General features: G+C 35.7%; 1 protein-coding gene across 12 annotated transcripts in view; it reads left to right on the top strand.

The window, feature by feature from the left end:
- The window catches only part of NBEA (neurobeachin), a 469,696-nt gene that overhangs the window by 284,205 nt on the left and 162,623 nt on the right, over positions 1 to 22,868 (top strand). For all 12 annotated transcript variants that reach the window (XM_085216030.1, XM_085216022.1, XM_085216029.1 and 9 more), the window contains 2 exons: positions 905 to 1,029; positions 20,242 to 20,385. In XM_085216030.1, coding sequence (XP_085072156.1) covers positions 905 to 1,029; positions 20,242 to 20,385 — 269 coding nt within the window. The remainder of the gene's footprint in view (positions 1 to 904; positions 1,030 to 20,241; positions 20,386 to 22,868) is intronic.

Below are 22,868 nucleotides of genomic sequence, written 5' to 3'. Positions count from 1 at the left end.
AAGTTCTTTATATTTTGGCTTAAAATGCAACTTTGAATATCCCACAGCATTATTACAAAATTGAGAAATTGGGAGATCTTTGTATTGATAAGGTCAAGAAGTTGTCTAGAAGTGGAGTTGGTCATTTCTGTAGATGTGAAGTTAAATACCAGGTGATTACACATACATGTTTTGAGTTGAACATAGGTTAACACTAGCTTATATCACTCTACAGAGCTTTAATATTGCTTTTGAGTGTAAAAAGGCAATGTAACACAAAGATGGCCATGGTTGTTAATGGCTTGTATTAGCTGGAAGCTATAAAATCATCCTAGTACTCTGTTAGTGCTGGAATAATAATTTACCAAGACAATTACCACATGGTGGAATTTTTTGCTGCTCTAATTCAGTGTTATTAATAATGAATAAAATTGCAATTTTCTCAGGTTGCTAGGGGCAGTGGGGAATTATTTCAATGAATATTTCAGCACATTAGTTTAATCATAGTTCCACAAAATTCAAGTGGGCAATATTTTATACTTCTAAGTTCAGTCTGCTAAGGGACCATAGTCATTAAATTGCAAACTATTTGCGCTGAAGTCCATTCTATGATTTACAAGCCTTGTTAAAAACACTGTAAAAGAAAGCAAGCTGTGCCATTAATACTTGTAATTTGATGCTGCATTTGTTAATGGGCTCAGTGTGATTAATGTTTTTAGCGGCAGGCAGAACATTCTGAGACAGGCAGTGCTGAGGTTTATAATACATAAATGCATGTAAAGAAATGTTAGAATATTGTAAGTTTTAGTAGTATATGTTTTTACAAGATTATATTCCTGAAACAGAAAAGCAGCAGTGAAATTACAGTATGTAAATACAGTTCAAGCTGTGGTAGGTGCTGATGTGTGTGTTCTGTATTTCATAGCCAACTGCACGACTTCTGGCGCTTGGATTATTGGGAAGACGATCTGCGCCGGCGGAGGCGATTTGTTCGCAATGCTTTTGGGTCTACTCATTCTGATGCTCTTCTGAAAGCTGCTGTGGAATATGGTCAGTACTAAGTCCTGCTTAAAAATATATCTTAACGATGTTTTCCTCATGTCCATGAATCCCTGAGAATTATGTCCCGTTTTTTATAAGGATAGCACTAATTCCTTGAACAACATTTTCTTAGAAAAGGAATTCTTTCAATTCTCATACTTCAGTGAACCAGAAGATGTGAGCTTGTGAGCTGTTAAATTTTCTAATCCTCAAGGGGTTCACATGGCATTCCCAGACACTAATTTTGAGACACTGGTAAAAGTAACCAAACTTGTCTCTCCCAAGCGACAGGGATGAAACTGTTAGGCCATCAAACTAATGTGTCATAACAGTTCCATTGGAGACCTCTCATGAATAAGGAATTAACTGCTTTTAAAATGTATCAGATGTTTTTGTCTTGGCGTGAATAGTCTCAGCCAAAAATACATTATTTCTGCAAATCATGAAATGCGTAACAACTTGTTTAAAAATATGTATTTTGAAGATGCTTGTGATGGAATAGATTACTGGCCTCATAGGAGATACAGTCGTAGAATTTAAGAATTAGATGATGATAGATTTTTGTGGAGAGATAACTGGAGTATGAAAGAGGAGCGAGAAACAGTCTTAGAAATTGCCTTATAACATCCCAAAGTTTCATGTGTTTTACTGTCTTCTGTTCAGGAGACTGAACATGAGTACTCCAAAGCACTAAAGTACATTTACTTCTCAGGCTTAATCTGTGTAACTCTCTAATTTATCAAAGATGGGGGATCTTTTGAAGAATACTAAGATGCTTTTCTGTCCTCTTTTTTTTTAATTTGTAGTACTGGGGAAAAAAAAAACAAAACCACCTAGGACTCTTCAGTATTTTGCAGTAAAATTTTATGTCATATATGAAAAGCTGAGAAAAGGGGAGTAATATGCCCAAAGCAAGTTAAATCTTTCAGTTGATATGCAGCCAAGGGCTAATGGTGCCAGAGGTTCTGAATATGATGGATATAAAGCTAACCCTACATATTTCAGCAGCTTTGCAGGTTGCTGAAGCAAATAGCGGCGATTCAAAGAAGGTTAAACATATGAATATCTGCATGTGCAGTTTTACTAGCTAGTGTAATTTAATACATATTTTAATGTAAAGGTTGTCATGTGCAGAACTTCAACTGTTCACCAGTTGGGTTAAGGAAGTCATTTCCCCTACTTACCTCATACACATTTGACAAAAGGTTATTTTATCCACAGCCTTCCAAAATGTCAAAATAGAGATCTTATCAGAAGCAGATGCAGAAGTGTGCTAATTTCTGTGTTGCTTTTGAAAGAAAAATAATCATCAAAACTATGTATGAGCTTTCTGCACTATTCAGGCATAAAAACTCTTTAAAAACATTGTTATTGCTTAGTAATTTTAATTTTAGGTATCAGATTAGCATAAAAACAGGAAGAAATCTGACTCAGAAGCTATCACGAAGTTTTAAGTCTTCATACTGTCCGCCTTCCATTTACATACAAGCCTTTTTTCTTGCCTTTAGAGTAGGAATATTTTATCATTGGGATCAGATTGCACTCAGAAGATGCTGGAAGTGTTGGGTTTTTTTTTTTTTTTGCTTTTTTTTTTTTTTATGAAAGATATAATACAGGTTGCACTTTAATGGCTTCCACATATTGCAAAGATTGACTCTGTTAAAGTAGTTTTTGTGTTATAGTATTTCAGTGGAGTTGACAGATGTCCAGTATAGTAGAGCTAGCCTGCAAGATAAACCTACGTCCAAAAGAAACAGAGAAGCTGAAGGAGTTATTGTTTCTTACCATATTATTTCTATACTACTTACCTATAAGTGCATTCAAAATACAGGAAAATTAAAAGCTCAGGTATTTTTGAAGGGAGTATGTATCAAATGTACTGACTGCATAGAAGTTTCAAGAGACAAAAGTTTCAGGAAAATTAAAATAAAAAAATTCCAAGCTTAAATTTTTCATGTATTTATCAAAATTAACTTGGAATTTTAAAGCAGCAGCAGGCTTTGAAGTTGTAATTCATGGATTCTATCTACATGTACTTACTTTTCAGAGGCTAAGCCTTTGGATTTTAACACTGAAACTTTTAGCTGACCTTTCACTGTAAGAAAACATCCTTAACACTGATGTTATTTTTATGCCTCTTGGTGTTACTAATGAGTTGAATAATTTATGAGGTTGTCATGTGAAAAGGATTTGGTGCAGTTTGATGTACTTTTAGCCTCTGGTGTTGGAATGTGATTAATAAAGAGCTGGAGGCAGATTTTTTTTTTATTTTTTTTTTCCGCAGGGTTTAACCTTCATTGTAATTTTTTATTAGCTTTGTTTTGATAATTCTGCTTAGAACAGTTCGATAGTGAAGTGCCCCCAGCTTCCACAGCTAAGCTTGATATAAGAATATAGAAAGAATTTAAGGCATTTTTATAAATTGTTCAGCATCATTTTCCAGCAATAGATTTTTTTTTTCCTGACCTCAAATACTTTGTTTGTGAGAAATAAACTATTAATCAAAGCAACATTTATTGGACTTCTGTTATATTAATAGCAGTTTTTCATCTTGACTGATACCTCTAGCACAAGAAAATCTATTTTGAGCATCAGTAAAATGGTGGAAACATCTTATAAGTTTTTGTTATCTACACTGACTGTCAGTTATCGTTTAGGAATTTGTGCATAAATATTGCAGTAGAGGAATGTATAGTCAAAGCCTAAGTCAGCAAGCTCCTCCATATCTACGATCAAAGACATCAGCTTAAATAGGTCTGATCAGGCATTGCAGAAGAGGGCTGGCAGTTTCAGTTGAGCAAAAATCACAGAGCGAAGATGACAAAATTAATCAATCATTTCTTTGGCAGTAAATAATAAGATATGCTGAGGATTGCAGATGAGAGAATTTCCAGATTCCTTGGAGATGTGCCTGCTTAGCACCTGATATATCTAAGTTTGTTCAGCCATCAAGATGACCTTGATAAACAAAAAAGTGCTCTACAGCTACTCTAGTACTAAATCAGTGTTGATGCTGGATTTAAGGATAATGTGATTATATAACACTTGCAGTCATCAAGGAATAGAAAATTCTTGGAAATGAAAACCATGTCTGTGATTTATATGTTTGTTTTAGAAAAGAAATAACAAATGCTAAATTATGTCTTGAAGGGCTTTAAAATGAAGTGTTAAATTTAGCTTCTTACTGTAGGAAACGTTATTGGTTATCTGCTGTATGGCAGTAATATTTTCATAAAAATTCTGCTACAAGGCATGTGGGTAAAGCTTCTATATCTTTAACTACAGGATGTTTCTTAACAATTGTATGCATGTTCAGATGTCTGTTTTTCATAAAATATACTCATATGGGTGTGTGTGTGTATGTTCATAGGAGTATATAGGTGTGTATGTGTGTATGTGTTCAAAGTACTTGGCAAGTAAAAACATTTCAAAACTGAAGATTTTTTTAACACATTCCTGTGGCTATATACTTAGCTATCCTATGAGACTGTGGGTTTATCAGAGTCATAGCAACATTTCCAGGAGATTAACTGGATAATTTTTCCGTTAGGATTAGTCTCTTCCATTTCTAGCTATTATTTGATTTTAGCGCTGGATTTTACGTCTATTTCATATCTAGTTGGAAAACTCAAGCACAATTACTTCAGCACTGTATCTGCTGTTCTCTTTTGTTTTAATTAAATTCTTATTTGAATAGATCCAAAGATTCATTTCTATCTTTTGTGAAGCTGAAGAGGTATTACTTTCTGTATTATCAAAGTGCAAGGTATAAACTGAGCTTTGGAACTACTGGAAGGTTTTTAGAGTTTTAATTTTATAACGTCAGTGGATTTTAAACAGTTCTTATTTCAAGTTTACATGGAGTTTCAATGTAATTTAACAAAAAATTAATTGAAATTGAGAATTAAAAAGAGGGGGGAAGAAAAGTTCGCGCAAGAGATTATAGATTCTATTTCTCCTCCCCAAATTTTGCTACCAATAAATGCATAAGATATACAGACATGACCCAATTCACAGTGATTCTGTGCATGTGATGAAAGAACTGTCTCTTCCAGTTAATCACCTTAACAGTTTACAGTCACTGGATATTAGTATAGATGAGACACTGCTGTACAGCTGTGGACAGTGAAATAGAGTAATATTCCACAGAGGTCAATTTAAGAGCGAAGTAGTGTATTTATTATCTTTGGTCCTTCAGCCTTTGGAGATTATGTTCCATAGACTATAGAAGGGATCCAAGAAAAGCCACATTTTCTTGTTTGTAATGGATGCATGAACATGAGTAACTCTGTGTCCGTGCTCTAAACATAGATATGTAAGCCGGTCAGACTGGTCAACTATTTCTAGTCTCAGGAACATTTGTCCTGTTGAGCTCATTATCATGACAGATAAAAAAACACATTTATAATGTAGTATGTGATACATGCATGTTTTGAAACAAGGCTACAGATGCAGGTTGTATATGCATTACAGTATTGATTTTGAACTTACTTATTTTAAGTTACTCATTCCATAATATAATAGGACATTTAATTAGCAACCTTATTTCAAGAGCAGTTCTAACTGAAACAGACTATATCTTGCTCCTTCTGGCAGTTGTTATCACTGCTCTATGTTTCAATAAATGCTGTATATGCTTATCATCAGAAATATGGTTTGATCATACAAACAGAGTTCAAGAGCATCAACTTATGAAGACTGAAATGTTCAAATCTGAAGTCTACATTCATGAAATCAGTTCAACAGATTTTCAAAGAATTGCAGTCAGGATTCCTTCAGGCTGCTGAAGGACTTTAATTCCTAGAGCAGTTAGCTTCAAGCAGGTGCTAACTTAAAGGGTGTTTGGATTCCCTGGTATGGTACTGGAAGCCTGAAATCCATAGGAACTTCTAAACAGACCAGGGCTGTCTTCAGAATAGGGAATCTGGCTGCCCCTTGGGTCCTAAATCAATATTAAATTTGTGAGGATCCTCAATATCAAAGAAAAATGTATTAAGATGTTTCAAGGGCTGTAACTCTGAAGTGACCTCTCAGTGCTGAGAGCAGCTGATTTCCACAGCTCCTGATGCCTATCTCCTCAACTGTTGGGCTCTCCGTGTTCTGCAGTTAGTGGTAGGACAAGGTGGAGGGAGGGCACTACAGAGAAACTGTTGAGAAGTTGGTTTCATTTAGCATATACCAGATGTTGTTCCAGAAAACTAAGTACATTTATAAACAAACTTGTTATGATGTTTTCTGGTGATTAGACTTTCTAAGAAATCAAAATGTTCTGTGAATTGAATGTGTTTAATTTCTTCATCTCTGTTCAGAAGCGTTACTGTGGAATCAAATGCCTAACCCTGGGAAGACTGAAAGCCCACCTAAAAGTTAATCTTCCCTCATTCCTGGAACTTCTATCTCTTGGGTTCTGCTCATTGTCGCATCAGTTTGACAACAGTAATGACATTTCTAATAACCTAGAGGTTCCAGTCCCTTCAGCATATTTATGGCATTTCTGTTGGACTCTCTCCAGTAAGTCCGTGTCTCTCTTTCACTAGGGGTCCCGGAACTGAACACAGCACTCCGTATTTGACCATATGCCTTCTTAGCAGTATGAACATTGCTGACTCATGTTCAGCTTGGTGTCTACCGGGACCACCAGCTCCTTTTCTGCAGGGCTATATTCCAGCTGGGTGCCCCCGGCATGTCCTGGTGCCTGGGGCTGTTCCTCCTCTGGTGTAGGATTCTGCACTTTTTGTTGCTGAACTGCAGGAGGCTCCTACCATCCCATTTCTCAAGCTTTTTGAGGTTCCTATGGAAGAATGGCAGCATAACCTTCTGATGTACTGTACTGAGATTGAGTTTGTTGTGAGTATTTGAGTTGCTAAAATGTTTCTGATAGGTTTTGGTTTTGTTTTGCTTTGTTTTTATTTATTTAGTGCACTATCCCACGCTGCCCAGAAAATTAGTCACACACATAGTATTATAAAATACTTTGCTCTGGAGAAATTCGGGTGATGACCCTTATCTCAAATAACTTCAGAACTAATATTGAGTAATGTTATATGTATGAGTATAAAAGAGAAATTAAAGAAAACAGGAGCCCCTGACTAAAAGTAAACTACCTTCATTCACTCCATACATACCCACTTTATTTTAGCCTCTAAGTGAACACAGGCTGACAGGCAGTTTTGTGTAGTTTTAAGAAATACCATCTATTTTGTAGGCAGAAATCACATGTGTTACTTGATGTAATGTGGTAAGCATTTTAAGAATATTTATGCAGTCATTAAATTAATCCATAACAATGCTTCCATGTGTCATCAAATAAGTCTCCTTTGTTCTTTACTCTAAATGTGGTCATGCTGCCACATGACACAATGTGTAAGCCATTCTGCTTCACATGAAGCACCATTTTCTTTCTGTTTTCTCTGTTCAGCTCTCTTTGTCTCCATTAGTTTCATTATCAGCCAAGTACTACTTGTAAGACAAGATGCTAAGTGTTAGATGTATGATTTAATATTAAGAAAATTATGTTGAATGTTGAAATCAATAATGTTCTTGATTATCTCTTTCACCTAAAATAATATTCTGATTGCACAACTTTATTTCAGTACATGAATTAAATTCCACAACTGATTGTGAAATCTTCAATGCACTCTGAATAAGTTTATGTCCTAACTGTGTAGCTGAAGGAATGACAAAAATATCTGTGCGTTTTTTTTTTTTTAGGTATAGCCTTTTAAGATTTGCTTCTACAGCGTTGTAATTGTAGCCCAACAGTGCCATCCACTGCTTCACCAAATAAACTTCCAAATATTTTATTCTCAGAGGGTTTTAGAGAAAATAAGACCCAGTAATTGTGTTTTGCTAAGATTTTACATGGTAATTGTCAGATATGAATAAAAATAAAATATTCTTTAAAGAAGACTCTGTCCAAAAGTAAGAGCTTTCATTAGAGATTACTATAAGAGGTTATTACAATTAGTTTACTAATTGTGATAATAACTAAATCTAAAATACTAGGTTTAACTTGCTCTTTCTAGTACTTTGTAGTACCCTCAAAGGGCATAAATTTATTCTCATTAAATATGTCTAATGTTATGATGATCTTCACCTTGAGGTGTAAACTGTAGTGGAATTTGCTTAGGTAGACTACTGGACACTACTGTTTTTCTCAGTGTCTGAGCTTCTATTGTCTGACTAGATAATGGAAAATGAGTTTCAACTGCATCCTAACAACTTCACAATGATATTTATCTGGTTTCCGTTATCTGCCATATTTAGCACAGGGATTTTCATAACAGCTTTGTAGTAAGTCTATTTTTCTGATTTTCTCAGCTCTTGAATGTCAGTATATTCAAAATATTCAAGCCTTTGGAAGATCCAAATAGCATGTGAAAACTTTCTCTCCCAGAAACCTCTGCGTTGGATTCAAATGCCTTTCCTTGGAAGTTTCAGGTTATCTGGCATGACATGGAATTTAGCAGCTATTCTAAGTCTGAGCTAATAGATTCTACTGCAGAAACTTGACTTTTGAGTAGAAATGATCATAGCTACTTCTCTTTCTTCCTTCACATTGCCTCTGAAGGCCTATGACTCTTACTTGATTCCTGAAGTAATCGAATGGCCTGGCAAAACCATTCCCAAGACTCTGAAATCACAAGACTCCAAAATCACAGTCACTGTCAGTCTTAGAATTCTAGCTGCATATTTTTCCTTTACACCATTATATTTTACATGTGAAAAGAACTGACTGTATCAGTCTGTACTGCTGAATGACAATTTACTTACCAAAACCAGTAAATTACTCTGATGCAAAATATTTTCCAACCCACATGAAGAGTTTATTTGTTCTATTTATTCAGTTCTATTGCTAATTGACAAAGAAGTAGAAGTTACTGACTCATGTACATTCAGTGCATCTCATTGGAACATTTTGGAAGAAAATTCAGTCAATTACAGTCTAATAATAGTCCTCCAGGACAGCTTTAGTAACTGAGTGCATGTAGCTGCTCAGACTCAGATTTTACCATGTGCTTTTCTTAGTTCCAATTTTCTATGCTGGAAGACTCCATATTAAGGAGCAAACCCACTTGAAACCTCCTTTGACTACAGTTAAAATACAGAACGTTCCATTCTTATATTTTTCTCCACTCTTTATTCTTCATCTCTTCTTGACTGCAGGAGTCCATTCTCCACTATGTATATGATTGAGTGGCAATTTGTAACATTACTAGGAGAAAAATGTGTTTAATAACATCTTTAGTGGAGTAAAGAAGACAAAACTGCATCAAATGTGTCTCAAAATGCAAGATGAAATTTCACTACTTCTTCTACCGAGGAAGGCATTTTCTGAAGACATACAGGAAAGGTGGCTAGGACAGGAATGCAAGCACATGGCCAAAGTCAAGGGCCATTAATTCAGCAGTTCTGCAACTATTGCAGCTTAAAATCAGGAGATCATGGTATGGACTTGGAATTTTTCCCTCCCACTCTTTCATTCATGCCAGCAGGAGGCATGACAGGCTTTCAGGGAATGGGTAAAGGTATGTTGAAGTGATAGAGGCGGATTATGAGATTCTCTTCAATATAAGTGATTCCTTGTCTTTCACAAAATTTACAGAATAACTTTTTATAGATTACAAAAAATAAAGGAAATAATTTCCAAAGGCAAATATTTTAATATGCCTGAGTGTTTTCACTCATCTTTTTATATTACACTGCTTAAAATTTGCCACTGAAAATATATTCCTATTATGTCACATCCAAAGTACCTTAGAGTTTCAATGTAAATAACAAGATTTGCACGCAAGAAATAAAGACTTACATATATGCGCACTGGCAGTTCCATATCCACACATGAACAGTGAGTTCTTCAGTAGACCTTATTTCACGTGTTCCTCATTTTGTAGAGTTACCTTTGAAACACACTCAAAAAGTACCAGTGCAGTACAACAAACTGGAAGATTTTGTGAGTTTCAGCATAGCGCAAAGTGCAGACATGGATGCAGAAACACCAGAAAGCACTGTATTAAAAGCCAAATAGATTGTGATTAAAGTTCTCAAATATAGCACTAAGCAGTATGTCAAGGAAGACACCATGTTAAGAATTCTATCAACTAGTGTATTATATGTTTTCAATTATGTGTTTGATTTTGTTTTTCATATCATATATATGCAACATCGTGACATAATTTTTTCTTCTGCTTCTTGTATGCCTAAAGACTATACCTCCCTGTGCATTTATGTTATACACCTGAACGTCATCTACAGTACACAAACTCTCTGAGCTGAGAAGACTATGCATAATGCTCTATGCACGTCTCCTTGGTGTCTCTTTTAATTCAAATCGTTCAATCTTATGTCTTCAAAAAAAGCTGATAGTGCTGTCAAATAGCATCTCATTTCCACATTTAATAGAAAACAGTTAATGAAAATTTGACATAAGAACAGCAGTTTTGCAAATATCCCCACAGTTGCATGGAAGGTCTGTGCTTTCTGACAGTGTTTGCAAAGCAGAATGAAAGATGTCACAAGCACCACACTGCAGGTTAAGAGTAGATGAAATAAAACACTGATTTCCTTTTTCCTTTACTACTGGCTGCTGCTAAGATTTGTGCAAGTTAGCTTTCCTTGGTATACACACAGGCTTTCTATCCAGGACAGTAATTACCATTCCCCTATTTCAGAGACAAAATAATGAAAATCTGGCAGATGATCTCCATGAGCTGTTTTGGTAACAGATCTTCAGATTCTGCTTTATCTCAGTGATATCTTTTGTACTGCTACTGCATTGCTTTTATCTGTTAAAGTGTATCCAAGAGCTTTTCTAGCTGCAGCTATTTTTGTTTTGAAAAAATAGATAAATCCCGTGTAAAATTCTGACCTTGATCAAGCAAATAGAAAAGTTTTGATTTCAATTTTGTATTTTAGGTTCAGGAACTAGGAGCTCATGTTGTTACGACAGCCTGGCCTAAATGGTTTGCTGTTTTTTTTTCTTCTAGGATATAGTCCCTTAGCAAAACTGAGAGTCAAACATAAGTGTTCCTATGTTAGAGCCACGCTGCTGTCTCACAAATGTGAATATCCTGTGGGTGCTGCCCTTTGTCTGATGTTGCTATAGGCATTGATCTACACAGAAATAGAAACATTTCCTCCCACCAGTTACTGTTGTTGCTGAAGTGAAAATGATGTATCCCAGTTCTAAAGATACGGGAATCCATGTGAGGATGGTATGAAATTTGCACAGAAAAAAAAAATAAAAATCAGATATCAATGCAGCATACTCAACCCATTGGGACTGCACAGTAAAGGAGAGAGTAATGAAGAATGAATCTACACATTCTAATAAGATTACTCTGTGGACAAATTTATCACAAATATAAAATGGGGACTGTTCTTTTAAGGAGGAATTCAAGAAGACACTATGCATAAATTGGAAATTTTGCATATGTAAAGACTGCATAAGATCTTTTTCTATATGTCTCAAAAGAGCAGGATTTCATTTGAAATTATTACCATTCTGGAGAGCAAAGATCATTTCAGACGTTTTGGCAAATGGTTATCTCGAAGCTTTTGAGTCTTCCTTCTGTGCATAAGTAGTCTTAATAGAATTTAAATAACTGCTTTACTGTGGGAATTCAGATACTTACTATAAAACCATTCTAAACTTACTTGCTACTTCTTCATTTCTTAGCTGTCTAATTATGGCACTGTTCTCTGCCTGTTTCAAAAGAGCTGATCTTGTCTGAATCTGGTAGCAAAACCATAGGCAGTGAGGGACAAAAATGCCTTCTAGAAAAGACAAAGTTGACCATGCTTTGGCCACAGAGAGGAAGAATTAAAAAATTAGAAGGCAGACCATAAATCTACAGATAAATCTTTTATATTAAAAATCCTTGGGGTTGGACCAGACTCAGTGGTTTGGAGGCTCTAATTTTTAAATATTAGATGAGGTTTAGAAATGTTGGTGTAGAATGCCCCAGTATAGGAGCTAAGATCAGGTTTCTTACATGCCAGTGCACTGCCATCGAGCTGCCAGTGTGTACCAAGCATCTGTGTTTCTAAAAGGCACTTCGTTTCTCCCCAAGGCTTTCTCACTGTTAGCTTTCTCTATTAGAATTTTTGTAAGCAGGGAGTGAAATTAAGGCTAGTGTATGTGGGCACAATCCCACAGTACAGGGTGTGCCTTTGTGGAAGGCTGACAACTTTGATCATGTCTTTGGGCTCTGCAAGCCAATAAGAGTCAGAACATGGCTTTTCCTGTAGGATGTGTGCATGTTTGAAGTATTTCAAACTTAAAACTAATGTAAAACTTTCAAGACAAAATACAGGCTTGAATGTTAAGAGATTACTTACTTTTCATTTGTAAATTCTCTTTAGGAAAAAAAAAAAGTTTTTAACAGATTCTATTTCAGAAGAATGGAATGAATCATTTAACAGAATTATTTCATTGTTTCATTATCATGTCATACATATTTAAATTCAATCCCCTTTTCCTTCTTACCTTATTAATTATATTTTTCTATTGAAACAGTTTGATTACCCTCTTCAGTGAGGTCTTAAGAAACCTTTGCTTACATGTGAATATTTTGAATTAATGATAAATGAAATTCCTCTTTGCTGTCAAAACCAAACTGTGAAAAAGCATTGCACGGCTTAGAAAATCAGTACACTCTATTAGCAGACCTGTCAATATAAAAAGTGCATTCCATTTCCACCTCTTGCTCTAATAACCTTTTCTGTGTTACTCAGAGGCAGTTCACATAATCAGAGTATATTGTCAGCTTACTGGAGTTGGGGAAGCATGAAATGAAAATCGCGTTAATATTGATCCAATTCTCTTACTTGCAAGTGTCCTTGATGTCCTTTCCACTGAGCAGTAACTGTTGGTGTGATGTAGTTATTTTCCTGTCGGCTTATACTGTACTTTGGAAAAATGGTTGGAAATAGGAATATTTTATTGCTCTTAATTATTTTTCTTGTTTATCATTTGTGCCTGTTTAAGTGATCCACTGCACATCAGGAAATTTGGATTCTTTCTACAATTTATCAAACTACAGTATCCACCAAGAGGCTACATTTCAAACTGACAGGGATTTGTAAAGGTCATCAGTCGTGAAATATGAATCCATTCTTGTGTGTACGAGTTACAGTGGCAAACTACATCTTAATCCAAATATAAACACCTGACTGGTTTAAGTTCCAGTGAGAAGGATTTCTAGCTGCAGTCAGACTGAGGTCTGCCCTTCAGGAGTGTGAAAATGCCTTGTAACATCTGCTCTGTCCCCCGCTGGCTCCCTATGGTCAGTACCAAACCAATGCAGGTTCTTTCTCACATGCTCAGAACACCTGAAATCTCAAATAAATATAGTATTAACAGCTTCTAAAAATTAATTTCATAGCCCCTTCTGTCTATAAAATAAAAAAAATAGTGACTGCCAAGCATGAGAGCTTCATCTTTATTTTTGTATGGGACCTTTTATATTGGTACTCAGCACTTTGACTTTAACCACAACTATTTATTGTTCAAAAAGCCCACAACCTCTTTTAAGAAGCACATTGACTTTCACTTTGCCCTTATACTCAGTTGGTGTCAGTCTCACTTTTATGATGCAAACGTTTGAGAATTTATAAGAGGAAAATGTATACAATAGTATTTATTTACAAATGACTCACCAAAAGAAGGTTGTGTGATCTGATGTTAGGTGTAAAAATTAAATAAGAGGGAAAAATGTTTGGAAAGTCTCTGATTAATTTTTCTGAGGTTCATCTATTAGGGAATATGAAAACGTGATTTGCTTCTACTTTCAGTAGGAAGCAATTTCCAAAGTAAATACATGCAATTTTTAATTTCCACACAATTTTCATAGTTTTTCTCCCTTGTTTCTTCAAAGATCTTTGATAATGAGAATATGATTTAAGATTCCTCTGGCTTTTATTAAATCTATTAAAACCAGCCCTCCTTTAATGAGAGTCACTTCTCCGATCCTTCGGGGAAACTAAATTATACACCAGTCAAAGGCACCAGTTTGGGGAACACATTGCAATTTAAATCACAGCCCCAGAAGACATGGGTGGGGACAGTTTGTTACGATGGTCGCCGTGCTTTGCTCCTACAGGGCTCCTGAGCAGGCGCAGCTACCTGCCCCACTCTTCCCACAGAGTGAACCATCCCTGTGAGGACTGGCTCTGAAGCCATGTAGAAAGGCACTGGGCCAGTTGGGGGGTGGTTACTGTGTCGTTATTTAATCTTGCTAGGTATTGTTAGAGGTCAATTTGCAGACTGCCAAGCAGCCGCTCTCCATAACTGCAACTGCTCTGGGGGTCCCGCTGCCTAATCGAGTTTGTAAAGATTAGCAATGAAAGTAGGATTTTAAACTGTTATGATATATAAACAGGAAGATGATCTCCTGAAATGTTTTATAGGTATTTCCAAGCAATAATCTTATTGAGTGAATTAAAAAAAAAAAAAAAGTGCTTTAATTCTGTATACACATCAGCTTACTGTTCCTGTAAAAGTTACCATTTGTACAACAAGCAACAACAACAACAAAAAATTCTCTTCCAAGAAAAACACTGTTGATAAATTACATTTTACCTATGATACAGTTTTATGGTTCACATACTCACCTATGAGGCAGTCTCCTGTGAGGAACTAGATCTGTATTCCTTTATTTAATAACATACTAAAAGCTACTTTAGATTAAAATTCAGCCACACAAGCAGCATTCCACAGAGCAGAGCATATCAGTGATCTGTAATGAAGAAAAGCAGTTTTACCCATAAAAGTTTCTGAGGAGAGCTAAGCTTCACAAAAACTGTACTTTAGATTCTATAAAAGAAAGTTTTTAATTAAATGCAGCATTTTACCATAAAGAGAACAGACTATACTTATGTCAAAACTCCCCTTTAGAAGCCAAATAAAACTGTAAAAGACAATATATGAAAAAGCTTTCTTATAGAAAAGAACACCATCCCATGAAGCAGATTTCCAGATGTTTGGGAACATTAGAATTTCCTGTCAGTATATTTAGGTAACATTAAAATGAGGTTAACTTTCCATTCTGCCATCTCTCTTCAAAGATCAAAGAGCGCTCACTGCATAAATTGCCTTATCGGTAATTCGTTGAAGTAAACTATGGAAATAACTTTATAAGAAGCAGTAGTCTCCTTTTGGTGGTTACACTATTACCAAGCAAACTTTTCTTAAAATTAACCATGCTATTACCTCACTCTATATACTATGTACAGGAAAAAAAAATTACTAAAATGTTATATTTGAATATATTGAATATATTTAGTATAATTAAATTCACAGCACTGAAGAGAGAACCGGAGAGTCCCTTCCTGTGCTCAACTAAATCATAGTAATTAGGGTAAAGTCTAATGAAGTAAACTTACATGAACAGAAATGTAATCAACAGTATCTTTGTATTGCTTATTTTAAAATTTAATTTAGGAACACTGTTTATAGGGTTGGACACTTCACTGCCTTTGAAGTTCAGATTTTTAGAACCTGTTGTGACAGAATTTATTGATTTAACTGAGAGGCAAAAAGTCAGTTTTTATTTATTTATTTATTTATTTATTTATTTATTTATTGCCTACTTCAGGTGTTTCTAGGGGTGTTGCTGCAAAATAACTTCAGGTCTTCATGTTCTGGGAAAACCATTAGATTTCTGTTTTGTTTTGGTTTTCAGTCAGCTTGCTAATTTCTTTCACTTTTTAAGGAAGATTAATGGCATGTGAAGAGAGATTAGTAAATCTGTGGCAATGTTGTGCAGGTTTACAGTGCAGCTCATAAAACCTTTTAAGAATATGGAAGTCGGGCTTTTGTAGATAAACGATAGTTGGTTTCTTTATGCTAAAGATGAACTTTAGTTATTGCGAAGCTTTTGTAGGTAGCCAGTTTGAGCAGTGATCAAGAAGATAACAAGTGTAGTAAAAGATGTTTCTTTTTTAAAAACACCGTATTTGTCTTTACATTCTCCCAAAGTACTTTTTAGGCAGGACCTTCAAGTTGCTAGAAATTAGAGCACTAATTTCAGCTGTACTTCAATGACTTCCAAGTGACATATTTCCATTAAGTTCTTTACAAATTGCTATTTTAAAAAATACTTTGCTGCTTATTTCATGGTTTCTTTCTAAGCCCAAGTCTTGAAAAACATATTTTAATAAGGAGCTTGATTCAAGAACTGATAGCATCTGTCAGTTCCAGTTCTGTATGGCCCATTGTTTGCCCAAGGAGGTTGTGGATGCTCCATCCCTGGAGGCATTCAAGGCCAGACTGGATATGGCTCTGGGCAGCCTGGTCTGGTGGTTGGTGACCCTGCACATAGCAGGGGGTTGAAACCAGATGGTCTTTGTGGTCCTTTTCAACCCAGGCCATTCCATGATTCTGTGAATGGTGCTTTCTTCAAATTATACCTTGTTGCTTTTGTTTTTTTTTTTCTATTTTAATATGTCTTTGAATTATTTCATAATTAGACTCAGGAACTAACACTGACAGAATTTCATATTGTGTCTTTAAATTAGAAGTTCCTTGTGTCCGGAGAGTAATTTTAAATGAAGTATCTGGAAATGAATTTCATCTCATAGTAATTTTGCTGTGGCTTTAAAATAATCATTTGAGTTTTAAATTTTACTAACATGTGGAAATATCAAATATTCATTTATTCATCACTCCTTTTTATATCATTGTTAACAATACTAGACATAGTTTTATGTCATATAATATTTTATTCAGTTTGTTGTCTGGTTTTAAAGAGACAAGTTGTTTTTCTTTTTACTCTTATTTTGAGAGCTCCTCTTATTTTAAAACCTTTTTGAAGTCATCTTGAAATATAAAAATAGAACATCTGTGACAGATCTGTTTTGAACATATTTCACGTTTCAGGATCCAAGGAGATCTGGTGGTCTGTGGTATTCGCTTGTTAATTTCTTGATGAATGGGTAGAAAGGCCAAGAAGTGCACTCAGTACAGCACGTCTTCTGAAGATAGATGATCTCAAATAAATTCTATTCCCAATCAGTTTTTGATTTGTTAGGTGTTAAACCATTTCTTTGTAAGGACAGTGTTTACAAGCCTTGTAATGAGACAGCCCTGTGAGACCCTACTCTTCTTGCTGTAATTTTGATAAATGGAACTCTAATTCATAAAGGATATAGTGATTGAAGGGCAACTCTGGGTCTTGTGCACTTTCATTTAGATAAATGTTTAGTACAGTACAGCAAAACTGAGGCGCACTCAACAAAGTGATAAATTTAAACAACAGCCAAACCAGAGCCTTTTCCATCATGAGAAAGAAGCACCATTTACTATATTTCTTTCAGATAAATGTATGTTTAGTATTATAAACCAGAATGGATCTTAGAAGCATTTGTCTTGTTGCTAAGCTCCAAATTTGCCAAACTAATATAATGCATTCTACTCCATCACATTGCATACATGACTGTATGGCAGTATTTCTGTAATCTGGTTACTGGAACCCCCATCACAAGAGATTTAAAATGCACTAAATTTCAAGTGCTTCTGCTGATGCGTTGTAGTAATCATTTGGGACTTGGAACTTTTTTCCAGTAATTTTAAAAATATCTCTTTGTGCACAAATAGTTTCAAGGATAGTCACTAATCTAATCAGTTGCTACAGAAATTACTGATGCTATGATTATTCCAGATTAGAATTCTGGAAGCACTTCATTTGAAAATCACCACATCTTATAAATTACAGAAACTTTCGTAACACTCACTAGAAGGTCTGTTACTGCACATTACTCCTTTGTGTTTTCCAAACTTCCTACAATTCTTGCTCCTTTTTATATATTAGGAAAAACAAAAATGATTCATTTGTACATTGGGTGAATAATTACAGATCGCTACACTAAATAGCAATCCGTGTAAATGAGGTAAAGATCACAGCCTATTTTAAACACAGCAAAAATATCAGTATACCAACATAGATATTGACATCAGTATTGTCTTATCAATGTGAGTATCAGCACAGTGCTAATGGAGAGAACGACAAGTAGGAAGACTAAAGACATTGTCCTTAATTTGGGGCTTAGAACACAAGTTGTTTTTCTTCCTTGCGTGTCTTAACCATATTGTTTCAGGAATAGCAGTTTGAATTATAAAAATACAGAAAACTAATATTAGACTATTTAAAATGGGAGACTGTCTCAGTTTGTAGTGGTGTCAAGTGGCATATTTACAATGATCTTTAGAGTAAAGACACTAAAGGAGTAAAAACACTATATTCCAGTATTTTTGTTTGCTGCAACTCGCCTGCGTATGAAATAATTAAAAGAATCATGTAAGAGTGAGAGAGAAAATTATAACACCTTCCCCACTGTTTTTAATAACAAAACTGTCTGACAAATCAATTCAAGTCCATGCGTGTATCTTCACTAATCTATCTTCTTACTATGTTCCAGTTAGCTGTCCTGTTTGCGTATGAGGCCATGAGTTTTAATGGGCTTTACCTCATTGTTTTACGTCTGCCATAGTGATATTCACTGTGTGAAGCTCAGGCCTTGTGGAAAATTATCAAAATTCATGCTCATTCAATTTTTCTCAGATTTCACCCTTATTTCTCTAGCTTTGTAGAAAGAAAATTTCTGACTTGTGATATAGACGAGAGACTAGATTTCTTTTTTTTTTTACTTCTTACAGCATAACTGAAGATGCTCAGATCTTATACAGGTCAAGGTGAAGGTGCAGGCTTTTGCATTATGGAAAAAGAGAAAGCTGTCTACCCTAAAGACTACTATGAGTGTGTAGAACTGAAAATAAAACTAATGACCTCTTCTCAAAAAAGAAAATAAACACTGTGTAGATGTCACAGCAGTACGTGAAAGCTACTGGCAGTTCTAAAACAAAAACTGTGATTCTATCATTGGCCACACTATGATTTATTTCCTAAATTATGTCAATGAACTCTGAGGTGCACTGGTAGGACCTTCCCAAAACGTATGATGATATATCATCCACCCTAAGGAATGATCAGTCCAAGCAAAAAAAAGTCAGTTGTAGGCAAGAGGAAAAGCTAAAACCTCTCTGTGAGGCGAGGGTGAGGGAGCTGATTGTCCCCTTCTACTCTGCTCTCATGAGGCCCCAACGGGAGTATTGCATCCAAGTCTGGGGCCCTCAGCATAAGAAAGATGCAGATCTGTTGGAGGGAGTTCAGAGGGCCACAAAGACGATCAGAGGGTTGGAATATCTCTTCTGTGAAGAAAGATTGAGGGAGATGGGCTTGGAGAAGAGAAGGTCCCAGGGAGACCTCATTGTGGCCTTCCAGTACTTGAGGGGAGAGTATAAACTGGAAAGAGACCAGCTTTTTACACGGTCAGATAGTGATAGAACAAGGGAGAATGACTTTAAACTAAAAGAGGGGAAATTTAGGTTCGATGTTAGGAAAAAATTCTATACTCAGAGTGTGATAAGACACAGCAAGACGTTGCCCTGAGAAGCTGAGGGTGCCACATCCCTGGAGATACTCAAAGCCAAATTGGATGGGGCCTCGGGCAGCCTGAGCCGGTGGGTGGCAGCCCTGCGCATAGCAGAGCATTGGTATTGGAAGGGGTCTATGGTACCTTCCAACCGAAGCCATTCTGTAGTTCTATAAATTTGCACATGGTTGGACTGGATGACCTTGGAGGTCTTTTTCAACCTTGGTGATTCTATGTCCATGTACAAACATTTTATTGTCCTCCTTAAAACACATAAATACGTATCAGAGTTCCATCACCAGGCATGTATTTTTGAATCTTTATATAGCCTACTTTGTTAGTGTAAATTGAGATAACCAGTCTCCTACCCCACCTTCCTTTCATTCCTCCATTCATCTCCAAAGCTGAAATTTTGAATTCCCACAAGCATCTCCTTTACTAAGAGCAGGTGATTTGAGCTCCGAGATGTCAATCAGAGGACACCAGGAACTGAAGAGAAATTTCTGCTTAATTTCTTGCAGGTTGAAAGCCAAAACATAGAACATAAAGCAATAAAATAATTATTAGCAGCAGGAGACTCTTTGTGAAACAGTTTCTGTTGTATTCAAAATATATTTTGGAGCACAGACTAGGACTGCGTATTTTTTTAGACCTTGATGATGTCTTAGAAAATGTTCCTTCCATTTTTTTTTTTTAATAAAGGTGGTTTATGCTTTATTTTTTACTTCTTGACTTAAATTGTTCTAAACATTATTCAGCTATATTCATAACATCTATAACTCTTTTTAGGCACTGAAGAAGATGTAGTAAAATCCAAGAAAACTTTCCGAAGTCAAGCTGTGGTAAATCAGAATGCAGAAACAGAGCTTATGCTGGAAGGAGATGATGATGCTGTTAGTCTCCTCCAAGAGAAGGAAATTGACAACCTTGCAGGTAAATGTGATTTTTCATTACAACTAGGATAAATGTCAAAAGACTTTTTTTAACTTGTTAATTCTGAACCTTTGCAGTTAGTCTCTTAATATTGAGAGTTAAGTATACAATTACACTGAGAAGAGGTTATTTATGTTCTGGATGTAGTATGTCCTGCTTTTATGAACTGGGGGAACTGATTGCAAAACATGTGCCTGTTGCTCAATCTTTCAGCAGAGATGTGAGAAATAACCAGTACTGTTATTGCTGCCTATGACTTTTTGTTGAAGACTTTGTTGAAAACCACTATGGAATAGTTCTGTCTGAAATGGAAGTGGGAACTTAATTCCACAGTTCAATGTTTTGTGAGTCACTGTGGCTGTGCTCCTGCTGGCACCCACTGCTGTCACTGTGGTGTATTTCAGCCCAGTAGGGGAAAAAATAATGCCTGTTGTAGATAGGGACTAAGGAGGAATGTGGCTGCAGCCAAGGTATGAGCTTCATTAGTTGAAATATGATTGGGGATTGAATCTTCTGTAGAAACATTCATGAAAGATCCTCTCTTGTCCTTTCTCCCCGTGTGAAGGTCTGCAGTGAGGTCTCTGTTTTATCCAGGTTCCAGTATGTTCTGTTACAGCTCTGTCTTGAAGAAATATTGTATTTCCTGGGGAAGTAGTCTGGAAAGAAAGGCATGCTGGAAGTTGAAAATGCAATCTCCTCTCAAATGAGATAAAAATGTGAGAACTGTGAAATGCAGTATGGATTTTTTTTTAGGTTAATTTACTTAGGAATATCTTTATTAAGTTACTCGATTAAGGGGAAGCTTAGTGATGTCTGAGGATTTTTTTCAGTATAATTGAATTTCTAAAATAGCTATCTTTCTTTGCTCTTGCATTTTCTTCTGATGCCATAGTGGAAATTTGTAGCAGAGATTATAAACGGATGTTTAAAAAACAAACCCTAAGTGGAATTTAGTCTCATACTTTGAAACTAGAGCAGAGGGGAAGTAAATATTTTTACTTGAGAGCAACCTTCAGTATATGATTATCATAGATAATATGTCAATGTGCTTTTTCAGTCTGCAGCTAACTATTGCTGAAACGCTGTTATTTTAAGTTAATAAAACGATAAGGCAAGTAGGACCGTTATTGGGATAATTTGATCAATGTCCCTTTCTCCTTTAGAAGGGAAAACTCAGTATTGTTTTGGCTAAGTTCTCATGTCTAAGAGCACTGATTCCAGCTAAAAATGCATACCATTTCTATAGCTTAAGGGCTGCAACAAGCAACTATATTCAAGTGTATATTAGTAGAGTGAAGCATTCAGAAAAATTCTTGCCCAGTCTGGAAAATCTCACAGTCAGCTCTGAAGCTCCCAGATATGCCCCAAGACTGCCTGTTCAGTTAAATCAGCAATCCCTATACCTTCATCCTTCTGATATAATAACAACAACAACAACAACAACAACAACAACAATAATAATAATAATAATAATAATAATAATAATAAATTATTAGAATTCTATTGTAGCGATTCCTTAAGTATTTCTGTGAAGCATATACATCTTACGGGAGATCACTGTGCAGATGACATTCCCTGCTCATTTAGGACACAGAACAGTAGTTCTAGTCCTTTGCTTTTACAGTTTGTATAAATTGGGAGATACTATAGGTATTAGCAAAAGACAAATGATAGAAATTGAAACAAATTAACTTTTCACATATTGACAGTCCCACCAGTGTCAGCAATTACTCTTTTTGTTCCACATCAACAGTGAGAAGGGAAGCGAGGTGTCTCCAAGAGAGGTGAGGTGGTATGATCTTGGTGCTATAAATGTACCAAAAACCGTGAATTTCCCAAAAAGAACCCACTTTCCACAGTCTTGCTTTTATGTCAGATTAACTGCAACCTTACATCTTCAACTGTTGCTCGTTTCTGAAGTGGAAATATTGCTGAGAGTTAATGGTCACACCTAGTATCATAAGTCTTGTGCAATTTTTGCCAGTCAATCAATAATCAATTTTGCCAATCAATCTCCATACCTTGTCTGTTTTCCTGTGTGGTTTTGCCCTTAGAGAGCACTGCTTTCCACAGTTTTCAGTATATACAGTGTGACTCCGAAACTTGAGATCGATAGCTGAAATCAAGAAAATCATTAGGCAAGGAAAGTGAGTTTTCTTCCAAAGAAGTTTAGAGCAACCTCTGTGGGATCTGAAGAGCAAGTCCTAATAAAGCCTGCTCTTACCTAATTCTGAGGAGTTAATGTTGATTTGGTGAACGTAATCTGGAATTTTTTTAGGTATATGAAGTTATGGTACATCACAACATCATTTTTATCTAGTTAATGTCCAAAGTGGAATGACACATAGGAATTTCTATATTCAGATATGCCCCCAATTTACCTTTAAAGTTTAAATCAATATAAACTCGGTTTATAATGATTTGGATTGCCTCAATAAGGGATAGGAATTAAACAAAATCATTATAAACTAGATTTAAATTGA

Source organism: Meleagris gallopavo, chromosome 1, assembly GCF_905368555.1.
Source record: "Meleagris gallopavo chromosome 1, MGAL_WU_HG_1.1, whole genome shotgun sequence".
NCBI lineage: Eukaryota > Metazoa > Chordata > Aves > Galliformes > Phasianidae > Meleagris > Meleagris gallopavo.
Note: the sequence above shows the minus strand (reverse complement) of the source record. Positions and strands in the feature narration are given on the sequence as shown.